This window comes from Lissotriton vulgaris, chromosome 2_1 (assembly GCF_964263255.1).
Source record: "Lissotriton vulgaris chromosome 2_1, aLisVul1.2, whole genome shotgun sequence".
NCBI classification, from domain to species: Eukaryota; Metazoa; Chordata; class Amphibia; order Caudata; family Salamandridae; genus Lissotriton; species Lissotriton vulgaris.
Genome location: NC_141687.1, coordinates 1,870,618,806 through 1,870,636,217, shown reverse-complemented (window position 1 = coordinate 1,870,636,217; position 17,412 = coordinate 1,870,618,806). Strand labels below are relative to the sequence as shown.

General features: G+C 44.9%; 1 protein-coding gene across 2 annotated transcripts in view; it reads right to left on the bottom strand.

Annotated features, from left to right (window-relative positions):
• Positions 1 to 2,988: 2,988 nt before the first annotated feature.
• The window catches only part of ADAMTS17 (ADAM metallopeptidase with thrombospondin type 1 motif 17), a 1,053,865-nt gene continuing 1,039,441 nt past the window's right edge, over positions 2,989 to 17,412 (bottom strand). For both annotated transcript variants that reach the window (XM_086958065.1, XM_086958066.1), the window contains one exon: positions 2,989 to 10,150. In XM_086958065.1, coding sequence (XP_086814191.1) covers positions 9,999 to 10,150 — 152 coding nt within the window. In that variant the 3' untranslated portion in view covers positions 2,989 to 9,998. The remainder of the gene's footprint in view (positions 10,151 to 17,412) is intronic.

Genomic DNA, 17,412 nt, shown 5'->3' with positions numbered 1-17,412 from the left:
ATGATATCTATTCAAAGAACAGACATGAACTGTGATATAAGGCAAAGGTGACAAACCTGAGGACAAAGGATGAACATTCAAAGAGTTGGAAAGCAGTTTACTAGTTCCTTCTATAATGTCAACAGATTAGCGATTAATTATACTCGTGTTAGAAAAATTGGAAGAATGATTAATTCTCTCTCTATTTGGACCACACCAATCAAGGTGGAATCATTGTTATCTGTGTTATGAGAGTAAAACGGATTATCAAAGTCTACATTATCAGATGGAAGTGGTAGGTGATCTGTTGACTGCCTTTTTCGCTTCCTCAAGACATGGAAGTCCATCAACTGGTTGAGGATCAGAATCAAGATAAAATAAAACACCTTCATTCAATGTAACAGAAAACCTGGACAGCATAACACTGAAGGGAACCTGTGAAGTCCACAGTAATATGTTTATTATTGTGTACTTGTTTAAGCAGCACTGCATTTTGTGGTTCAGATCTATGTGGTATCCAGGGCTCAAGTCCTAAGAAAACGAAGAGGGGGAACTCACCAAATTAGGCAGAATGCGTATGACATCACAGGAAGTGACCTCACCGCGTGTTACATCAAAGGAAGTGATATCACAGCACGTGACATCACATGTGGCATCACAGTAAATGACAACACATGTGGCATCACAGTAAGTGGCATCACAATCCATGACCTCACAGGGAGTGACATCAGATCTTAAGACGTCACATACGTCTAGCAGGACTATCATCAGTACATTCAAGTGCATTACAATATTTAACAAATTAGATTTTGCTTTGGGGTTGTGCCAAAATATTGACACAACACAATGCAAAATCTGGGCCTCAACTTATAAAAAAAATGTAAACCATGCAACAAAGAAATTGGCAACAAGGAGAAATATGGCAGAATGCTTAATTGGTTTCAATCCCTGCATTTTAAAATATTTTATGGGGTTAGGGTACTTGCTGCAGAGATCTTTGTGTGCCAGCTAAATCTCGTGGAATAATAACAATGGTGAAATAACCCTGGAGGATAATGTATTTGTTGGAGAGGTCTGTGTTTTGCCTAGTCCTGAATTAAAGTGGCATAGAGGGTTGAAATGTCTCCTCCAAAGCACAATATGTAATATGCAAATGACAGATTTCTATTTTATTTGAATGGGTAAGTGGGTTACTGTTTTTAATCAGAGATCCTTTTGTTACTTGAAGTTCATCAATTGCATTTCTTTTTAATATAACATAGTGAGCAATGAGGGACATGTGGCTTCACACCTTGCAACGCTCACTGTCTTATAAAGCACATCCTTTATGTTGAAGTACACACATGTGATTTATTGTCAATGAATAATCTGTATGTGTGATGTAGAGCGCACTGACACCCTGCATTGGAATGAGAAGTGGCACTACTCACCCCAATACAGGGTGTTAAAGTAAGTTACATCTCATGTACACAAATAACAATTTAAATACCACTATTTAGTTTTATTTCTATTGTAACGGTTTAGCACTACTGTAGTGCTAAAGCACTATAAAAGAAATAAAACTAAATGGTGGTCTTTAAATTGTTATTTGTGTAAATACTAGGGCGACCAACACATCTGGCATTCTTACACTGCATGCTTATATCTTAAACACAGGGACTGAAAGTCAAAAGCATTTCTCTCTTAAGCACCTGTGAAGTGATAAGCTGTGTGTGCTATTGTTTTCCCTCCGTTGTGTTTAGGGGTGAGGCTCCCCATAGCTCCCAGCCAGGATATTCCAACAAAAAGTCCCTTTACCTCGACCTTTGTTATGGGCCCAGCTGGAATCTAATAAGCCCCCTACCCACCTGTACATTGCTGCTTGGGGAAGTGTGGGAGGAGCAGACATTGTGCAGTCACTGCTGAATGTGTCCCCGAGTCATATTTCTGTGAAAGTGGCCCTCCGCTGAAAGCGGACTCATTGCTGCAGGGTAGACGGCATCTACCCTCTGAAAATAGTGGGTAGACGACGTCTACCCTCGACTCGTGCCCTGGTGGTATCTTTTCACTGCCCATAACTGTCGCATTTCCAGTAGGAACAATACGTGGCTTACTACCACCAGCAGGTTGGGCCTGGGAAATAATAAACTTCTTTATAACTATTCCAAAAAGTTTCGACCACTAAATGCATAAATGAAGCTACAGCTCCGTAAGAGAAGCTGTTACTAAAGAATCATTAAAGTGGCGTACTCTGCCCGTACGAATTCCCTTTCAGCAAAACGTCTTAAAAACGTCTTAACCCGTTTACCGCGGCGGCAATTCCGTCGCAGTGTGGAGTTCTATTGTGTGGGCGGGGCTGCGTCAGCCAACGGACGTGCGCAGCACTACCAAGGTAGAGCTCGCGATGGCCGTTAGCTGAAAAAAAATGAAATAGTGTTATGATTAAAATAAACAAAAAAATGCAAGAAATGGCCATTAGATGGCAGCAGAAGACTATTTTTTAAGTGTAATCCTCAATTTTTCTTTTTTTGCAGTTTTATATGAGGTGAACTCGACCCGAAGGTATTGGATCGCTTTAAATGAGCACCAGTTACATTACACAAGTACAAGGTAATCTGTAAATAAAAAGAAAGCAATAAACAGAGGCAGAAAAAGGAGGTCACTGTATACTCTCTTGAGGTATGTGTAGTTAGAGGGAAGTACTTAATTTGAACCAGTGGTTTCTGATGCTCAGCACCATCACCTAATCACTAGCACTGGCGCTTTTCATGAATACCAGTTAAGGACACATGAATTTACAAGAGATTACATGATTTGCCCAGAATCACAGGATGTTGAGCCGACTCCAAAACTCAAACCTGGTTCCGCAGCTCTAAAGTCGGCAGCTATGACCATTACGCCACATCCTCTTCCCACATTCATGGTTAGTTGTTTTTTCTGTTTTAGGCAGTGCTAACAGGAGAAATGGGCTGGTGCAAGCTGCCTCCTGATGACAGCCCTGGCACCTATTTTTTTTTTTTTTTTACAAATTAACCACTGGACGCAGGCATTCCATTTGAAAATCAAAGCACAATTCTCCTCCAAACACCAGCGTGTCTCCTGACTACTCAAACTCGTCACCTGGCTGATCAAAGATGACTTTGGAGGCACCTCAAGATGGTTAATGAATTAACTGGGTCTTCACCAAATGACAGTGAATTGGTTGCGGCTCTTCGTCAAAATGTTTTTGATGAACTATCAGCATAATTAAAGGACCACCTGTGACAGGTAGTGAAACCCACTGCTTCCAGCCAGATCACACCATTGCAGTATGGTAGGTTGGTCTAATTGATTCCAATTAAGTAAAGCAAACATGCAACTCCTATAATAACATGTGCAGGGGGTACAGGAGAAAGACTCCTCCAAAGCCCTACTCCTGTCTTTTGTCATGTATGGAATAATGTGGTCTCACAAAATACAGCTGTTAAAGGGCACATCGATTTCGATACTCACATTTGATGTCGCACATTTATGGGGTGCAGTTTGTGCATCTCCACCTCCCCAACCCCCAGAAATGTGGAGGTGGAGCAGTGGCGGCTGGTAGGGCTCGGGGCGACGAGAAGGAGTGGTTGAAAAATATTTTTAAGAACTACTTACTTCTTCTGCTGTCTGACTCCATGTCTGGAAGAAGCAGGAAGCAAACAGGATCTCCTAAGCCAATCACAATGCTGCAATGCAGCGTTGTGATTGGTCTGTGATTGGCCTGGGCCTGAGCGCCTTGGTTCGGCACTCAGACAGGGAGCCTGTGCATGTACTCACCCAAGCTGTGTATTACATCCCGGTGGAGAACATGTAAAGTGTGCATGACTGTTTGGACATTCCAAGACAGCCGGCCAAGCCATCATGCACACTTAAGTGCATGAATTACTCCTCCGCCCCGTGCCACCAGCACCGCCCCTAACCCAGCTCCACAGCAACGAAAAATGAAATGAGATTAACATTGTTATTATCATTTTATTTTTCCCATTCCCACTGCTCTGAGAGGGGTGGGAAACACTCTTCCACGTTAGCGGCGGAGCCACCCCTGATGTGGAGGCCTGCGGCACCTAATTCACAGCAGGAATCTGCGGGCACTGGTGGCAGTGACAGGTAGCAAATGCTCTTGCTTTTCTCGAATTTTTGATCAGGTATTCACCTGCTATTATGCAATACAGTGGCTATTATGAGCCACATGGGCATAGTGATGTCCAAAGCTCCGACACCAGTACTCATGCCACCTATGCAGGCAGTATTGACAGGTACGGATGGGTCTTCCAGGATCTGGGAATGTGAATGCATACATTTACATTGCAACCCCTAAATTAGGGGTATGGATGTAAATATGTCCTCAACTGCTCGTGCATTAAAAGAGTGGTAGAGTAAGGGACCTGGCATGTAGGCAGGGAGCATTTCTGTCCCCTTCCTGCATTGTTCCTTCTCCAGTAGCAGCCTTGCACTAAATCAGGACTGCCACGAAGAAGGGGTATCAGCACAGATTTCAACACAGCAGTCTGTGAATGAGCAATGCTTATTTGTCGACTGTGGTGTAAAAAATCAAGTGATTCAGTAGATGTGGCCAGGGTCTACTTTGTGAATATATATGTTTTAAAGAACCAATCCTAACTGTAATCAAACTTGTAGCAGTTCAGTAATGTTCTATTATTTACTACTCGAGTAATAAAATATGGAGTACAATTAGCTGGAATATGACATTCCCTGGCAGCTGAGGTAAGTAAAAAAATGCTCTTACATGTATGTTGTGTGCATGCTTGCAGGTAATTGTGTGTTTACATGAAAGATAGAGTGTGAATGCCTGTGTATGTGTACGTGTGTGAGTGACATTGAAGGTCAAAAGGCATGTGATGTCACTTCCACTACCCCAGGCATTTTGGTGAATTGAAGTTCAGGGCATATACCAAACATTAAATGCATTTACTACTTGTAGAACTGAGGGAGTAAGCTGTTCTTTAAGGTGTAAAAAAGCAATACTCATTCAAAATGGGAGTATTTTAGGCAAATAAAAACAAACGTGCGGTTGAGTTATTTTCACACGCAGTTGGAATTTTATTGTTGAAAAACTTTTTTCAAAAAGTCTCTGAAAGGCTCAGATAACTGCTTTTCGTACATAGATCTTATTTCCAAACTGCAGTTCTTCTTTTTCTTTCCTGTTTCGCTCGATGCATTCACTGAAACCATAAAAACACACAAATGCACGCACAAAAAGACATAGATCTGTGGCAGACACGTATGAATATTAACAGTTGGATACAAATACATACATTGACCTCTGTAATGAAAATTGGACAAGAAACTATTGCCACGCGGGGCACATCCCTGGGTTATCAGAGAATATCTATCAATGCTCAGTCACAATGATTTTGTTTTCCACTAATAATAAAAATAGCACCATATGTAGTGTAGAGAGAGCTGGCCTCTCAAGGCATTTGTGCAATTAGAAATGTACAGTACTAATGTAACAGTACAATAGATTGTTCCCACATAAGCACCACACTGTCCATCGCCATTAAGGAAATAGCACCATTTTTCTGCACAACTGGACAATAAAACGACAAATCAACCACAGCAGGTCAGTAGAAGATAGGAGAGCTAGGTGCTGCAAGGGGCTGTTTCAAGGAGGTGGCAGTGTTCAGAAGTAAACAAACAGGCCTCGTGCGCTTCCTGTCACTGAAAATCAAATGGACTCTGATCATCTTGAAAGGGGCTGGTGCAGAAGCAAACGCAGGCCTGGCATTTATTTATGAGAACACTGCACGTCTGTGCAATTCAGCAATGATTACATGATGCATAGCAAGCATACAGTAAGGGCCTGAAGTTTGGGATAGAGCCTGAATTACGTTTTAAACAGGAGCCTGGCTGTAGCTTTCGTGGTTGATATTTGCAGAGTCAACGAGAGAGAGAGTTTAGCTTATTCTGATCTGTACAGTGTCCGCACTTGATTTATTGCCCTCGCCTGCTGCCTCCTGTGCAGGTGTTTCTGCTTCGGAGGGAGGGTGGTAGTACAGCCACATCAGAGCATGCCTCAGCTTCTGTTCAGAGTGTCTTAGGTGCCAATACAGACAGTTGCCGATAAAGGGGTGTTTTTCAGCTGCTGTTGGTCAGTATCTCTGATAGAGTCCACCGTTCTCTTATAGCTCATTCCTGTACGCACAGAAGAACGCGCGGGCCCTACCATGTTGTCTTCTTGCTCCACTAACACAACAAACTGTTCCTGGGCTCTAACTCTTCCTTCTTAATAAACCAGGCGATTGCATTCATTCTGCGTCGACTCATCTTGTCTTTCTTTTGTATTTTCTATCCATTCCTCAATACTGTCATAAAAGCAGCAGAAATCTACTTGCACATGCAACGCGATGACATCAGAGGCTGCGTTGGTGGAGTTGTTGGCATGGAGGTGCATTATGGAGGCGGGGATACTGACGAAGGGGCAGTGGCTCTGTCTGCAGAGGTTAGGTCAAAGAAGCTAGATTGGAACATGTCAATCAAACACTTAAAATGGATGCCCGTGTTCTACATAGCACTTGACACTGCGGTTCACACCCTTTGGCAAGCTTTTGTATAAGGCACGTGGATGCTAAATGGTTTGCTGAGGGACACTGAACTTGGCCATTGGCCTCTAGACCACACCTCCTCCTTGAAATAGTTACTAGTACTTGTGACACACACTCACTCTGCTCCGCTTACTGTCACTAGAAGCTGCAATGCTGGCTCTGGGAGCAGCTGCTCTGGACAACAGATTGACAGCTGTCTCACCTAACCTGGGAATGCTCATTCAATCCTGTTTTTGTTATTATTCTGACACACACAAGTAGATCTCATCTAAAGACAAGGGAACAATACAAGCACTACAATGCAATAAAAGACACAAAAAGCATGAACTTGTCAAACGCTGACAAGGCAGGCCTGCAGCTCTTTGCTTGAGTGGCCCTCATCTGTGAACAGCTTCCCTCTGTAGCTTGTTCCTCCAGCAAGCACCAATTGTAGCTTTTGAATTGGTGTGGAAACAGTAGGTGAAATGCAAAAGGAGAGAATTTGGCTTAGCTGCAGCCAACCGTGCAAGACGTTTTACGTAAAATAAAAATCGCACAAAAGATTTGCAGGCTTTGCTACATTGCGACAACTGGAGACAACAATATTAAATGCTCCAACTTTAGAGCAGGTCTTGTTTGCTTTTTGTTTCATTAAACCCAGATCACTAGACTGGGTTTGAATGTTTGCATTGTCCAGCATTCAGTCCATCACCTGTTCTTATTTGTTTTTTTCCATAAGAAAACTAAAACACGATTTTGATGAATAATATGTACGATTTAAATCGGCTTCGTCTAACTCTGTTAACTTTACCCAGTCGAGAATATCGTTAACGGCACCTTTCGAGGGAGAAGTACGGTTTATTAGAAATACCATAGATGTACAGTAACTCTATACTCAATTCACTTATTGGGGACATTAATTTTTCTGATCCTAAGATGTGATGCTTACAGTTTATATGAACTCTAAGGCATGAGATCCCCAAAGCAATATTTTTCCAAGGGTTTGTTTGTGTTAAGTGTCAGCACCAGAAGCTTCTAAATGGGGGGAAACTAGTCATTCAGGACCCGAACTCGAGCAGGGTGGCTTCCTGCTGAGTATGGAACACGGATTGTATCATTCCCCCTACACAGAACGTTGAATGGCTGACGCAGGTTGGGCTGGTTTAGGGGGCCTATCAAAGTGTTCCTGCTCTATGGCATCACATAGGTGCCCCATTTTCAGAAACATACTGCCAATCAGGTCCTCACAGACGTTTTAAATGTAGGCTTCACTTTCTCGAAGACTCTTCAGCAACCTGTATTCAGGGTTCTCTCCCTCCTTTAGCTCCCACCAGTTAAACATGAAGGAGGGTCATTTCTGTCCCTTTTATTCCTCCAATTTATTCTAAAAATGTTAACAAACGTTCTCTCAGCATCACACTGTGCCTGGTTCCTAAAATACTGACCCAGTGTTTGGCTTATAAAACAATGCCATCCTGCTGTTAAAAAATGATAACAATTACATAGTCATACAATTATAAATATGCTACACAAACATTTAATGCTGCTGTGAAACCTAGAATTCTACAATGATCCTTAGTCACTTATCTATGTATATAATGGTTACTTTTTGATATTATTATCCGTTTTTCACACAGAATTGCAATTGCATTTATATAGCGCTTACTACCCCTGACGAGGCATCAAAGCGCTTTTCGGCAAGTAGCACGCTACACTGGAACCCAAAACGAATTAGTGGTGGTGAATTAGTACAGGGAGATATGAAATTAATAGAGGTGCGTTCCTTTTATCTGTGGTGCATAGGCCAATTTTGTCGGCCACCTTCCTCTAAATTCTTCCATTTTGCAGCCTGCTTGGTGTCTTCCTAGTTAGTAAGTGCACTCTACTATAAATAGAGTAATGCGAGGAATAACAAGGGGGTTCACTGTAATTGCAGCACCCCGTGACAGGAAGCTCTGGAAGGTAACATTGCACATATTAGGAAGAACAGCAATTTAACACCACCCCCATCCTGCAAGTGTCTATCTTCACTAAGCACATGATACGAAAGTGCAGTGTTGCATTCTGCTTTAGAACCAGAAGTGGTAAGAAGCGATGTGTAAATACAGGTTGTTATTATTATTTTTGTTTTAGTGTAAGCCTTTTTATAAAACTCACAACATTACCGGCACGGTTTCTCATTTTTAGGAAGAAAATTGACAATTACCTGCCTTTGAAACACAACATTTTATACGACTGCAGAACCTAAGCGGTGTTATGAATCTTTCGGGGGGAGGATACATTGGCCTTATTTCGTAGGGAGTCAGGCATGTCAGTCAATAATAGGCTTTAACTACAAAATGTGAAAATTAAAAAACTTTTTACTTAAATTAAATTTTTGCTTGTTGCTTTATATTTAGGTGCTAGATACCTGTATATAAAGATGACGGGGCAGATTTACAAGCCTCTTGCTCCACTTTTGCGTCATTTTTAACATGGAAAAAGTGATGTTAGGGTGGCGCAAGGGGCTTGTAAATAAGCCCCGACGTGTTTAGGGAGTTATTCTTTTATTTCTTTACTTGTAAATCATTGAAAAATAAAAAAACTCAAAGCAAACCGTGGGAAGACCAAAGCAGCAAAACTGAAACTAACCTTGCATTCTTATAAGAGGGAAGGAAGTTGTGCTGGAAATACTCAAAACAATTATAGATTCCTAACTATTTCCAGAAGATCAACTAAATTGCAGCATTTAAAGAGATAAACATTATCATCATCTGAATCTAAACAATATTATTGCGTAAACTAATAGGGTGGGGGTCATTGTGAAAAACCTAGGTAGTGCTACCATTTTAAAATCTCACGAGATTGGCTCCTGTAGTTGATCAATATTAGAGGACTTGCTATGTTGTGGCCAGTGGATTCACACAATTGATAATGATCAGCTCACGCAGTGTATGTGTATTAATTGTGACTTCAGAGACAGCACTGTCCAATCAGATTCAACCTCTGATGCGATCATGACAAGGTAGTTCAAGTAGTAGCTGCCATAGAGATTCAAAGAGTCTGTCTGAAAAGAAATGAAAGACAAGTTTATGAAAAGTTAAGGACGATTGCGGGTTGCGAGGTGCCAACAGCAGAATTGTCGCTGGGATGTATGCGAGAGGATTTCCCCTGGTGAGGTCCAACATGCCCCACAAAAATAGTAAGTGAATCACTTTGTCCATTTCTTTAGGATAACAAGCCATCCAGTGGCTATTAATATATTAAGTAAAAGCATTAATAAAATTGAGAATAATGTCATTACACAATAATGTTCTACATGATTGGCTCCTTGAGATGACGTCTACACAAGGTGAGTGTCTGGGCCTCTTTGGTACCTCCAGCTCCCAGAATCGTGATTGAATCTCACCGGGTCTGCTTTGGGATCCAGAATTTTGCCCAAGATTCGTGAAGACCCCAGGACTGGTCTGTCGCACACTGCCAGTGCCTGTTCCACTAGCTCAGCTGTTGCAGCTTGCTTGCATAAAAGTCTCTGCATGTCTGGCAGCAGCGCTGATACCAGCGCATGTCCTGGCACAGGTCCTTCTCCCGGATCACACGGCAGTACACCGTCCACTGGTCCCCCGTGCACTTGTAGGTCAAAGCAGCTTTAGAGGCAATGAAAAACAGAGAGACAGCACAGATGGTGAACAACAGCAGAAGCAGAGCAACACATACAATGAAGCTTGACACACAGGATTTTTTGGGGTTGGAATATTTTTTTTATATATTTCTTTTTCTTAAGGGAAGAGATGCAGATATTTTGGAAAATTTCTCTGACCGGTGGTAAAGCAATCATGTTCCTGATGATGAGTTTTCAAGTAGGAGGTCTATCATAGCATGAACAGTGTGATAAAGGCTGCGTCTCAGATTGGCCTAAGCCTAGGCTGCGAATGTTTACAGTGAACCAGAGATGTCACTATCTGCTCCAAGGACAAAGAAATCCCTAGCGGTGCAGGGCAAGAGGCATAAAATATAATGAAATACAATTTGTGATCTGGATGTGGGGGGGTCTGCCTTCAAAACACTGTCAGAGTTAGTGTGATAGGTTTGATAAAAGTAAATAATGTTTGGTCAAACTGGTCAGTGGGTACATTTACTGGTCACTGGGGTGTGTATGTAGTCACTGACAGAAGCTAAATGCACGGAGACTCTTCGGGGTTCCATGCATGCAATGCCCTCACCCCCACTGAGCAAATTCCTCTAACTGTTCGTCCACCAAGAGGCTTACGAAGAGGATGCGGACTAGGCTAGGCCATATAAAGCCTTCTTTAGACCTGAATACTGGGAAGGTACTCTCTTTGACCACAACAAAGATTTATTCATAACCAAAAGCAACATATGTCTCTTTTGGGCAGCCAGTCATTATGACCTCAAAATATCGCCTGAAACTCAAACTCTTTGGGCCAAACCTGGATAGGAGGCAACCCTAATCTGGACACGGTGCTACTGTGACTGTTGAGACCAGCCTCCCATTATTAATCAATTAAATATACATTAATATTTATTATTAATTTGATATAATTATTATTTTTAAATTATTACTCAATTACCTTTCCACCCTATACCCCTACAAACCTAGCAACCTGTGACTAAAATATAACTAAAATAAATCAGTATTATCAGTATGAGAGCAGCGTGAGACAGGCGCTGGAGGCGAGCATTGATTAAAGGAGGTTTTAGCTAATGCGTGTGGCTATTTAAAGTACCACAACTCGTTTTTGAGCATTTGCACATTCTGTGCTTTTAAAATCTAGATCGATTTTTTTAATTAGTGTGTGGGTGAACTGGTGTTATTAAACTGTGTGTTGCACCTTGCACTCTGCCTATTTTGCACTTCCCCGGTCGGTCCCCGGTCCGTCACGGCTATCTGTGCCGCTTGAACGGAGGGACGCGACTCCTCCCCCTGCAGACTTCAAAAGCGCCAGAATTCAACAGCCTCGCTGGTGAGAGCAGCGTGAGACAGGCGCTGGAGGCGAGCATTGATTAAAGGAGGTTTTAGCTAATGCGTGTGGCTATTTAAAGTACCACAACTCGTTTTTGAGCATTTGCACATTCTGTGCTTTTAAAATCTAGATCGATTTTTTTAATTAGTGTGTGGGTGAACTGGTGTTATTAAACTGTGTGTTGCACCTTGCACTCTGCCTATTTTGCACTTCCCCGGTCGGTCCCCGGTCCGTCACGGCTATCTGTGCCGCTTGAACGGAGGGACGCGACTCCTCCCCCTGCAGACTTCAAAAGCGCCAGAATTCAACAGCCTCGCTGGTGAGAGCAGCGTGAGACAGGCGCTGGAGGCGAGCATTGATTAAAGGAGGTTTTAGCTAATGCGTGTGGCTATTTAAAGTACCACAACTCGTTTTTGAGCATTTGCACATTCTGTGCTTTTAAAATCTAGATCGATTTTTTTAATTAGTGTGTGGGTGAACTGGTGTTATTAAACTGTGTGTTGCACCTTGCACTCTGCCTATTTTGCACTTCCCCGGTCGGTCCCCGGTCCGTCACGGCTATCTGTGCCGCTTGAACGGAGGGACGCGACTCCTCCCCCTCGCTGGTTCACTTCCGGGGCACTTTCTTATATATTGGAATGTGTCCACGGCCGCGCAGCGGACGTGCGCAGCGGGCGCGCCGATGGCGCGCCGAAGGCGCGCCTAAGGCAAGCCCGTCTGCGCCCGTCCGCGACCGGACCGCGGCCAGGGCCTGCCACGCTGATAGTTTGATCTCAGACACTGCCAGGATTGTCTGGTCCAAAGAGGAGCTGGTTGCTTTAAATACGAAGCTGCCTTGTAAAGCCCTATTGGACCCAGCTGCTGATCAGAGTCTGCAGGTCTGCTCACTCTGCGGTGTCCCGCTGAGCTGGGTTACTCTCTCTAGCTCTAGCTCCACTTACATTTCTGCTGACCGGCCTGACTCAAGCTGTTGCAGCTTGAAAATGGGACTCTTAAATTGCCGGTCCATGTCCAAACACGCCGATGACATCTGGCTATTGCTTGAGGATGGTGAGTGGGATGCGATGTTTTTAACCGAAACATGGCTGAATGAACACACTATGCCTGCCATTGCCCTAGCGGTGCCACTTGGTTATAAAATGTGTTTTTCTAACAGAGGGGATGGGAGGCGAGGCGGGGGGGTGGCCCTTCTCTTCAGAGACTGCTATAAACTCACGTCCTCATTACCCACTACTATTGTAGGGTTGGAAGGCCTGTTCTTCTGCCTACAAATCAATCCCCGCCAATCCCTGGCAGGCATGGTTATCTACCGTCCTCCAGACGGCACAGATACAGCTCTTCTGGCGCTTATTGACGCCATCGTCCAAATCTCTGTCCTCCATTCCTACTTTATAGCTGTAGGGGATTTCAATGTGCATGCTGAGGCGGCGGTTTGTCCACTTGCTGAGCGGCTTATTTCAACACTGAATGCCGCTAATTTGACATTATGCAGCACAGCTCCCACACACAAAGCAGGCCATATGCTGGACCTAATCTTCTCCAATATGAACGATCTGGCAGTGGGTCCACCTCTAGAGCTAACTTGGTCGGACCACGCTTTAATCCCATTCTCGGTCAGGCTACCCGGGTCAGGGCCCAAAACAGGGAGACGCTCCTTTTTGAAGAGGCAGTGGAAATGCTTGATCCCTGGAAACATAGGCCCTGTCCTGGCCCACAACCCTCCTGTACTCTCATCTGATGTTAATAAGGATGCAGTGGCTATGTCAAAATGGATTGGCGATATGGTGAATTCCATTGCGCCAGCTAAACGGGCTATGTCCCGCAGAGACTCCCCCTCCGCTCCCTGGTTTTCTGAGGAACTGAGGGTGGAGAAGTCCGCCTGTAAAAAGTTAGAGCGACTTTGGAGGGTGGACTACTGCAGCTTGGCGAAGGCACGTTACAAGGCCGCCATCCGCGCTTTGCACAAATCTATAAAAATGGCGAGGAAACTTTTTTTCCTCACTTCCATCCAGCAAGCAGAACACTCTAGCAAAGAAGTGTTCAAGATAGTGCAGTCTTTTTTTAAACCCAGATGTATTGAGCTGGATGTGACTCCGTCTGACAAACTCTGTGATACTATATCTGAATATTTTGAGAACAAAATTCTGAAAGTATCTGACTCTTTTACTCCTGCAGTAAGCACTGTTAAATCTGATGTCATGGAGTATAGAGCGTCGCAACTAACTTTGGGCCAATTTCAACCAATCACACGTGAGGCTGTTATACTGGAAATTAACAGTTGCAAATCAGGATCTCCTGATGATCCTTGCCCACCGAAACTCTGGAGTGTGATGGCGGATTTTGTGGCACCCACTCTCCAGCACATTTGGAATGTGTCCATTTCTTCTGGAGTGTTCCCTGAGTGCTGGAAGCATGCTACTCTACTCCCGTTGAAAAAAAAGCCAAACGGGGCCCCAGAAGACTTGAGTAATCTTCGTCCCATTTCCTTACTGGCAGCGCCGGGTAAAATGCTTGAGAAATTAATCCAGCGGCAGCTAAATAAATTCACGGAGGACAGCAACGCTCTGCATGAAACACAATCAGGCTTTAGAGCCGGTTTCAGCACCGAGACCGCCCTGATTGAGGTGGCCGAGTCAGTCAGGTGGTCGCTGGATTCAGGAGCATCGGCAATGCTGGTGCTCCTGGATCTATCGGCCGCCTTTGATACGGTGGATCATGACAGGCTATTACAACGCCTGGCTGGGATCGGCCTCCAAGCCCAGGCATTAGGCTGGCTCCACTCCTATCTGTCCAACAGATCGCAGAAGGTGGCTCTTGGTACCTTCTCCTCAGATTCCAGGAGTTTGAACTGCGGGGTCCCACAGGGCTCCGCCCTGAGCCCGCTGCTTTTTAATATTTACTTGGCCCCGCTGTTCACACTGATTGCCAATTGGGGAGTCACTGCAATTTCCTACGCTGATGACACCCAGCTGGTCTTCCCATTCTCTGAGGTTTCGGAGGCAGCATTTTCTAACTGCAAGGGCTGCCTCCGCGACGTGGCCTGTTGGATGAATACCAACAAACTGAAATTAAACGCAGGCAAAACGGAGGTGATCTTCTTTGGCACAAGCGACCACCCCCCCGCTGAGTTTTGGTGGCCGGAAGAGATGGGTCCCGCTCCATCTCCGAGCATAAAGGCAAAGAATTTGGGGGTTACATGGGATAATGGCCTATCCTTTGCTCCCCAGATACAGAAGGTCGTCGGAGGATGCATTGGTAAACTGAGGAGCCTACGCAGATTTCTCCGACTGCTCCCAGTGAGCTGCCGCAAAACGATTATCCATGCCACAATCACTTCAAGGCTTGACTATGCCAATGGCCTCTATTTAGGCCTCCCGAAGTTTTTGCTGCAAAAGATGCAAATCGTGCAGAATTCAGCGGCTAGATTACTCAGGCAGGTCCCTTTTAGACATCACATTTCTCCCCATTTGCGCATGCTACACTGGTTGCCTGTGGCAAGTCGCATAAAATTCAAGGCGCTCACCTTGGCCTACAGAGCCCTTCATGGGACCTGCCCAAACTACTTAAAAAAACGGCTGCCTAGATATTCTCAGGCCAGACTCCTAAGGTCTAGCTATAAGGTCCATCTCCACGTTCCTCGAGTGAAAAGGGCGCGCTTAGGTGGAAGAACTTTTTCCGTAAGTACGGCACGGCTATGGAACACCTTGCCACAGGAAATCCAACAAGCACCCTCTGAACCTTGCTTCAGAAGCCTATTGAAAACATGGCTTTTCACGCAATAAATCTCTTCTCTCTTGCACTATGACTCTCACTGCCCATGCCAGCGCCGGGACACTTCCTACGGAGGTAGCTGTTGCGCTCTATAAAACTCAGTATTATTATTATTATTAGTATTACATAATGTATATCATTAATAATCACAATAATAATACATTAATAATTGTTCTTCAAGTATTTAATTCCCAACCATATACCCCTACAAACCCACCAACCCGCAACTAAAATATATGATTACACAATTTACATGATTAATAATCAGTTGAATAATTGATAATACATTAAACATTAATTGGTAAATTATTCTCTAATTAAGTTCTCACCCTATACCCCTACAAACGTACTACCACTCCCCCTGATCGCCATTTCCCGAGAGCGAGGTGCGTCACCTGACACGCCCCCTCGGTTGGACACGCCCCCTCGCCACTCGCCTATATAGTGCGCGCTGACTCTGAGGCTTGACAGTAAGAAAGGACTCCTGAGGCGGAAAGCCGGGAGAGCGTTTTTTTAAGAATTTGTAAATATTTGTCTGATTCTGTGCATTTTAAAACCTACCTGAAACATCCTAGAACAGCGGGCTCACGCTGCAACGACTACCACTCCCCCTGATCGCCATTTCCCAAGAGCGAGGTGCGTCACCTGACACGCCCCCTCGGCTGGACACGCCCCCTCGCCACTCGCCTATATAGTGCGCGCTGACTCTGAGGCTTGACAGTAAGAAAGGACTCCTGAGGCGGAAAGCCGGGAGAGCGTTTTTTTAAAGAATTTGTAAATATTTGTCTGATTCTGTGCATTTTAAAACCTACCTGAAACATCCTAGAACAGCGGGCTCACGCTGCAACGACTACCACTCCCCCTGATCGCCATTTCCCGAGAGCGAGGTGCGTCACCTGACACGCCCCCTCGGTTGGACACGCCCCCTCGCCACTCGCCTATATAGTGCGCGCTGACTCTGAGGCTTGACAGTAAGAAAGGACTCCTGAGGCGGAAAGCCGGGAGAGCGTTTTTTTAAGAATTTGTAAATATTTGTCTGATTCTGTGCATTTTAAAACCTACCTGAAACATCCTAGAACAGCGGGCTCACGCTGCAACGACTACCACTCCCCCTGATCGCCATTTCCCGAGAGCGAGGTGCGTCACCTGACACGCCCCCTCGGTTGGACACGCCCCTTCCAACGCTCCGAGCAATCAGCATAAACTATGTGCCTTGGCAGGAAGCGCAGCGGACGAGCGCAGCGGGCGCGACGATTGCGCGCCGAAGGCGCGCTTAAGGCAAGCTCGTCTGCGCTCGTCCGCGAGCGTCCGGGACCAGGGGCCAAGGACCCTGCAGGCCACTACACTTATACTTCTGCTGAACTACAAGCACTGCGCCCAACCGCCACGACGTGTCCACCAGTCCCTCATAACGCGGCGAAACGTATTTCTCACTTAGGAATAGGCAACCCCGCCACCCTCACAAATGCCCCCGCTCCTGAGTACTCTATGCGCACGACCACACCTTGATCTACCTCAACGTTCAAGTGTATATATCTCAATACCCGCTCCATGATTAAGCACCAATCAGATATCTTTCTGCTACTTATGGACAAACAACCTGACATGCTGCTACTGACAGAGACCTGGCTCACCCCGGACTCACTACCGGACATCTTAGCTGCCCTACCTGCAGATTACTACATACTATCAGCACTCCGCCCTGGTGGAAAAACTGGGGGAGGAGCAGCTATAATTGTCAACAAAAAATTCCAACTCAGACAGCTCCCCTCCCTGCCTTTACCTAATACTGAAAACATAGTCGCCAAATTAGATAGCCCCAATGGCTCACTAGTATTGGTCCTACTATATCGCCCTCCCCAAACCATGGCCACATTCCCTTCTACTCTAGCTCAGCTACTGGCACCATTGGTCACTAACAACCCCAAACTACTACTGGTTGGGGACTTAAATTTCTGGTTCGACAACTTATTACTGGACCCCCAGGCTGCAGAGATGAGTGAACTCCTCTGTGATCTCAACCTGACACAACACATCCATACTGAGACTCATCAGAAGGGCCACAGCCTCGACCAAATCTGGTCTCTGAACCTGCCTCTACCCGAACTAGACATAACACCTTGCTGCTGGTCTGATCACCACAGCATAAGTTT